General features: G+C 57.8%; 1 protein-coding gene across 1 annotated transcript; it reads right to left on the reverse strand.

The window, feature by feature from the left end:
* Nucleotides 1-3,052: 3,052 nt before the first annotated feature.
* On the reverse strand, nt 3,053-6,856 carry CDIPT (CDP-diacylglycerol--inositol 3-phosphatidyltransferase). Its single transcript, XM_045785961.2, has 6 exons — nt 6,512-6,856; nt 6,283-6,417; nt 5,406-5,559; nt 4,875-4,956; nt 4,259-4,340; nt 3,053-4,130 (listed from the first exon to the last, which is right to left on the reverse strand). The coding sequence occupies exons 1-6, from the start codon at nt 6,552-6,554 to the stop codon at nt 3,985-3,987; spliced, it is 642 nt and encodes a 213-aa protein (XP_045641917.1). The 5' UTR covers nt 6,555-6,856; the 3' UTR covers nt 3,053-3,984.
* Nucleotides 6,857-7,183: the final 327 nt, after the last annotated feature.

Consider the following 7,183-nt stretch of genomic DNA (forward strand, 5'->3'; position numbering starts at 1 on the left):
GAACAGTGTGATCTCTGATGAAGTTCAACACAGCCCGTGTTTCTCCAGCACTCGAGCAATTGGCTTTTCTTCTGCTGAGTTCCAGATCAGATAATTGCCTTCAAAACCCCTTGCAAAAGGAAACCAGTGAAATCACACTCAAGACGTACCATGCTGTTTACCCAGCCTAGTTCCTCTTCCTCCTTGGCCTGCACCTAATCTCTCTTTCCCAGCCTCCCTTGCTGGGGCAAGGGGCCGCGAGCTGAGGCCAATGGAAGGGGACGGAAGGAGGACATGTCAGTTCCCCGCCTCAGAGACACCAACCTCGGGCAGTCCTCCAGGCCCACCTCCTGTGCCTGCCCCTTGCGAGCGAGCGAGGCGCTCCGGGGGGTCCTGTGTGGAAAATGGTGGAACCCTAAGATGTGAAGAGCCCGAGTTCCTGAATCTCTGCCTCAGGAGCTCTTGATTAGGACTTAGCATGAGTTAGAAGTAAACTTTGGTCATGGCGGAACCGCTGTATGCCCTGAGGTTTGTTCCTTCAGTTAGGTTCACCCGAGGACCCGCTGAGTGACCGAGCAAATGGAATGTCTTGCATGGTGGTTATTCGGTTAGTCTGAAAGCATATAGATGAGATCCAGAAAGTTCCTGCTGCACCTATGTCTTAGTCCACTCGGGCTGCGATAGCAAGACCCCACAGCCTGGAGGGCTTATAAACAACAGTCATGTGTTTCTCACAGTTCCGACTCCCAACACGGAGGCACGAGCATGGCCAAGTTCTGGTGGCAACCCTCTTGCCTGGTCAGAGCCGGCCCCTTTGGCTTTTGTCCCCACCTGGTGGAAGGGGCGAGAGAGCCCTCTGGAGCCTCTTTCGAGAAGGCACTAATCCCATTCGTGAAGGCTTATGACCTAAAGGCCCCGTCTCCAAACGCTGTCACGTCGGGCATTAGGTTTTAACATAGGAATTTTGCAAACGCACGAAGGCGCAGACCATGTATGACTCTGCTATGTTCCTTAGATCGAATTCAGCCTAGGCTCTCCCCACTGTCCTCCTCCAGGTCCCTCTGCTCACTCCTGAGCTCAGTGGAGCCACTGGACATTGGACCAAAGGCAGAGGCCAATCTCCAGGCCCTACCGTGTGGGGCGTCAGGCCGCAGGAGTGTTTTCCACTTGAGTGCAAGACACACTCTCCTGCCCACGTCTCCCCCTTGTTTAGATCATGGCTTTGCGGGGTTTATGTAACTTAGAGACTCCTGGGGTCACCAGAAATGGTCAGGGCCGAAGAGCCAAGGAGGCAGGCCTGTGGGGCTTGAGCGAGGGCTCAGAGGACCCATCTGGCTGCAGGCGAGAGCAGGGTTCACAAAGGGTGAAGGGCAGCGGGCGGTCTCCCACCTCGACTGGGAGCAGGCCAGGCAGGGGGGCCACGTGAAGAACTGGAGGGGCAGCGCCGCTCTGACTCACTAGCTTCCTCGAGCCTCTGCCCCAGCCACCGCCTGGCTGCAAACTTCCCATGTGTATCCCACAGATGTCTTCAAAGGAGGGCCCGGGCCGCTTACCAGCATTGTTCACGGGGGCAGGACCTGGTTAAACGAATCCATGATGGAATTCTGAGCCATCAGTGGGCAGACGGCTGCCGTGGATGGTAAATGTTAAGGGTGCGGGCTCTGGGGCCCAGCTGGCCGAGCTGGACTCCTCCGAGGGCCTCGATGTCCTCTCTGGAAAATGGGCACAGTAAGGGCTTGCTGTATTCGTGAGTACTCAGGCTAGCCTGGCTGGGGGCGAAAGGGGGGAATGAATGCACACGGAAAGCACTTGGAACCACAGTAGCTCGTGAGAGCAGAGCTCTCACATACACAGAGTGAGTTTGAGAATCTGGAAATACGTGTGGGTAGACGTGAAGAGTTTGTTCGGACACGTGAGCAATGAGTAGCAGTGGTCACCCCTAGGGCGAAGGGAGAGCTTAATTAAGGTGGCCGACTGTGTCACCTTTTTGTAATGCATACGAGTTCATACTTTACTGATTATTTTGAAAGATCCCTTCAGTGGTTCCATAAAGTCCAAATGCCCTCCTGGACTCCTCGGGCAGCCCTGGCTGGCTTCGGGCCCAGCTCTCACCCGCTCGCCAGCCTCCCAGCTCCTAGCACTCAGTGTCCCCGGCACATCGATCTGTTTCCATCTGTTTCCATTTCCCCGCAACTGCTGGGTGTGCTCTCTGGCCTCCCCATTTTCCCAGCTGAGAACAAGCCTCTCTTGCACAGTAACCCTTCCCGCCCCGGGGCCCCCTAGCAGCTTTCCAGATACCCACCCCTTCAGCAACACCTAAGCGCTCCGGCGCTTTCTTCTCCCATCCCCCCACAAGCATGGCCGGGAACTGCATCATCACCTCCCCCATGGCTGGCCTGTGACCTCCAAAAGGACTGACCGAATGCCCTGGGCCTAGCACAGGCCTTGAGGCCCAATACCCCGCTGCTGAATTTCAGCTCTGGGACACAACGGCCTGTCAGCCAAGCTATTACAAGGCCGAAGGGAGTAACATCTGCAAAGAGCCCCCAGCACAGGATCTGGCATATGGGAGGCCGAATATAGTCCTGAAAAGCAAGCTGGTGCCAGACAGCAGAGAAAGCTCAGATGGCAGGGTATAGCTGTTAGGGACAGAAGCCCAGAACAATGTCTAGGACACAGTGGGTGCCTCAAAACTGCCTGAGAGGGAACGGTGATTCTCAACACTATGGGGAAGAATTAATCACCTGTTGTTTACTAAAATAGCAGACTTCCGGGCCCATCCCTAGAGATGCCAACTCTAAAGGTCTGGCACAGGGTCCAAGCAGCTGAATTTTTAAGAAATAATCCACAGGCGGGGCGCCTGGGTGGCTCAGTCGGTGAAGCGTCTGCCTTTGGCTCGGGGCATGATCCCAGGGTTCCGGGACCGAGTCTTGCATTGGGCTCCCTGCTCCGAGGGGAGCCTGCTTCTCCCTCTGCCTGCTGCTCTCCCTGCTTGTGCTGACAAATAAATAAAATCTTAAAAAAATAATAATAATCCGCAGGTGATCTAAGGATCGCACTCTGAGAAACCAACTGATCTGTTCGTGAATTTTATTAAGCGGCTATGATATGCCCCGTTAAGGCTCATCTTCATTGTGGGGATAGAGAAGGAACAAGAGAAGTCTGGGCCCTCAGGGAGTTTACAGTCTGGTGGGGGTGGAAAATGTGAGGTATACAAAAAAATGGAGACAGCCAGTGACAATGTCATAAAGAAAAGAAAGCAGGTGGCAAAGACAGGGTATGAGCTTGGGGTGCAGGGACCTCTCTCTGAGGTCACGGTGGAATGACAGGGCAGAGCTGGTCAGGAAACAACTAGGAGAAAAGCATCCAGATGGATCTATCTTCCTTTCCCCCCAGCTCCCCTCAACCAGGCCCTGGTCCAGGAGTATCCCAAAGGAAACCAAGTCCTGGAGAGTGAAGCCCCCCCCCCATCCACGCCCCCTATTCTGGAGATTTTCAGAGTCAGGATAGACCGGATGCAGGAGACTGGGATGGGAAAGAGTCTACACGCTCCCTTCTCTCCTGGCCGTAGTACCCTAGGCTTCCTGGGGCCAGGGGCGCAGCTCTGACTCTCTGCCTTTTGCGAAACCTGGCCCCTACCCCATCTCTCTCACTCAAGTGTCCCTAAAGACCCAGGCCAGGCCAGATCCCTGGGCTGAGCCAGCAGGTGCGACAAGGCCGGGTCCTCAGGCCTCCTGCTGCCCCGGGGGCACTGCCTGCATGGGCGGAGCCTCCCAATCATCCTTCCTGATTTGAAGTCCAGGTCCTTCGGAATCCCAGGGGTGGGACTGGTCCTCAGGATTCTGGAGAACATGGCATCACCCAAGAGGCCGACCGCCTTCCCAGCAGGCCAGACAACACATTAGGAAGACGGGAGCCTGGGCCCTGCAGGAGGGAGCGGGGAGCCGCCCGGCCTAGCGAGACTCCCCAGGGCAGGTGGGCGGCCAGGGGCTGGAGGTTCTGGGGTCACTTCTTCCTGGCTCGGTCGGCCGCATCCAGGGCAGCCATGTTGCGGGCGGCAGTGACCAGGTGGATGACACTGATGAGAGACTTGAGCGCTGCGATCGGGGCGGTGATCCAGAGGCCCACTCGGAAGAGACCAACAGAGCCAACTGTGGGAGGGAGCACGGGCGATACAGAGAAAGGGGGATGCAGGTGAGGGACAGGAGGCCCAGGCCGCCATCCCCTGGGGCAGGCCAGGACCTCCTCCCACCCTCCTGCCCGGCCCCTCGCCTCCTACCTAAAGGTCCCTCGGAGAAATGGAACAGGTAGAGAAGGCAGTAGAAGAGCTCATTTCCAGCACACAGGGTAAACAGGGCGGGCTGCACAAACAGCAAGAGGGCGCTTAAGCGGTACCGCCCCTCCCCCAGCTAAGGGACAGGGGCCAGAACCCTCTGCGGATGGGCAGCAGGGAGGAACCCGACCGTACCCTGGTACCGCACCCTAGTACCATACCCCACTGGGAAGCAGGAGTGCGGGTGGGGTGAGGGAGACATCTCAGTATATTGCTTCTCTCTTTAAAAATCCTTTCAGACACTAGCTGTGCTCCCAGAATAAAGCCCACGTGGCCTAAGGCTTTTTCCTTGACGGCCTAAGGCTTGCTGAGAACTGGCTCCACAGGCCCATCTGGCTTCTCTCCCCCCACCTCCCTTCTGCTGGCCTCGGCAATTCACACAGACCCTCCCCACCAATCCTACCCTCCTTCACACCTCCGCTTCCAGGCCTCTCTCCCCCAGAGTCTCCCCTGGCTTGCTGTGTCCCTCCTTGGGCTCGTATCTTCTCCTAACCTAGGACCCGGGCTCAGCCCAGGCCTTGGCATAAGCTGAGGGAACAAGGGCGGAGCGGGAAATGCTCACCCTGGAGGTGTAGTAGATTCGAAGCACCGGGTTTCCAGACAGGTCAATCATCTTGTGACTTTCACTGCCCCGGACCACAGAACTTGGGGAGAAAGCAGGGGGAGTCCATGAGCACTCCTTACCACGCGCGTCCATCTAATCCTATGAACCCCCAGGAGGCAGGTGCTGGGATTGCCTCTACTGAGCACAGAGGAGATGGGGCTCGACTGCGAACTGGCATCTTGCCCAACACCACACAACGACCTAGCTGGTCATTCCCTAGCAGAGTCAGGATTCAAATACCACATTCCAGAGCCCCCAGCCGTATTCTCGGACTATCCAATCAGAGGACTTTCGGGGATTGCCTACTCCACCTGCGAGCAGGACCGGACTTGACAGAGCCTATGCCCAAGGTCCTTCAACAAAGCAGAGCTAAGGGGGAGACCTCGCAGGAACCCTGAAGCCTTTCCAGACACCCTCCCGTATAGCCTCACCCCTCCCTCCGCACTGTAGTGTCTTCTTCAGCCGGCCAGCACCCCCAGAATCGCAGACCTGTGGAGGTGCAGCCAGTGGCTGGCCACATCCAGGCTCATGCTGAGCTGGAAGAGAAGGGTGGCCCGTGGGTACAGCAGGGCCAGGTTGACCAGCAGACACATGGTGGAGCAGCGGTCCGTCAGCATGTCCAGCATGGCCCCAAACCGGGTCCCTGAAAAATGCGGGCTGTTAGGTGGGAAGGGGCCATCAGGGGCAGTGGGTCTGTGACAGGAACCAGATCTAGCATGTCACTCTGATGCAGAGTCTAAAAGAAGATTGAAAATGCCCAGCGTCCACTGCCTGGGGAGGAAAACGGGCTGCTGCTATCTGTGGGGTGTGAGGTCAGTGGGCAGGGGTCACCGCGACATGAACGGAGGGGGGGGGGGGAGCAGGGCATGAGCAAGCGAGCTCTGCGGCTCATCAATCCCAGAACCGAGGGTCCAGGGCTCAAGACAAGCCAACTTGAAGTCTTGGGGAAGGTCTTGCAGGTGGGTTTCGAGAACAGATTAAAAAATTAATCAACCTGGCAAAAACCATCCTTCTTCCCTCTCCATTCTCCCACCAAACGTGGCTTCTGGAACCCCTATTCCTTGTGCCTGGCACACAGTAGCCCCCCAGGAAACACCTGTTGAATGGGTTTTTCTTCAGGGAGACCTTCAGCACTGCCATGCCCAGGCTTGCTATCTCACACCCTGTCAGTAAGTTCTTCTCAACAGCCAGCTTTAAATCCCTTCTGCCGGGAAAGTAGGCCGTTCTGTTCTGCTTTCTTCAGAGACGGGAAGGACGGAGCCCCCAGGTTCCCGAGTTCCCGCCCACCCTGAGGTCCTGAGGAGGCAGGAAAAGGGGACAGAGGGTGGCTGGGCCTCAAGACTGGCTGGGAGGAGGTGTCTGTCACCTTGATTAAGGGCTCGAGCAGCGTGTCCATCGAAAGCGTCCAGAAGTCCGCTGAGCAAGTAGAAGGAGGAGGCCGTGAGGGGGCAGCAGGGCATGAAGTAGAAAGAAACGATGGCGAAGACAATCCGGGCATAACCTTGGGATGGACGGGGGCAGACAGGGTGGGATCAGGGACCCTGCCCGAGCCCCCGAGCCCTCCCGTTCGGCCCCGCGCCGCGGGCAGCACTCACCGATGAGGTTAGGCACAAACAGGAAGATATTTTCACCTGGCATCGCGGCGGCCCCTTTGCCGCCCCGGGCCCGATCTGGAGGTGGCAACCAAGTCCCAGCCCCGCCGCGCGGCCTCACCCTCCGGCCCCGCGGATCGGCCGCGCCCACAGCGCGCAGGCCCCCGCCGTCCCCGCCCGGTCCCAGGTGTTAGAGCTCGCAGCCCGCCGGAGCATGGGCCGGCCCCGAGGTGCGTCGGGCTTGGGGCGCGCACAGCCCGCACTCCCTGGGGGCAGGCCCTCCAGCCTCCAGCGGCAGCCCCTGTCACCCCCAGCTGCGCCCAGGCGCGCAAAACCGGATGACAAAAAAAAAAAAAAAAAAAAAAGGCTTAAAAATGGCTGCGGCCCCTTTAAGATCTGCCCGCTTCCTTTTCCTCCCTCCGCCCCTTTCCATCGGCGCGTACCAAAGCGGAGAGGGAGCAGGGGGGGCAGAGAAGCCTCGGCGCCGAGCAAAGGGGGGCACTGAGAAGGAGAGGTCAAAAGAGAAGGAGGCCTCTATGGACATTTCTCCTTTCCTTTCTCCGGAGGGTATAGCTTCCTGGAGACAAAGACAAGGAGGAAGCATTCCGCCCTCCTGGGTCGATGCGTCCCCGAAGGGCAAGGTTATTTAGTACAGCCCACAGTTTTTTATTTTTC

This window comes from Ursus americanus, chromosome 2 (genome assembly GCF_024610735.1).
Source record: "Ursus americanus isolate L20-20 chromosome 2, mUrsAme1.1.p, whole genome shotgun sequence".
Lineage (NCBI taxonomy): Eukaryota > Metazoa > Chordata > Mammalia > Carnivora > Ursidae > Ursus > Ursus americanus.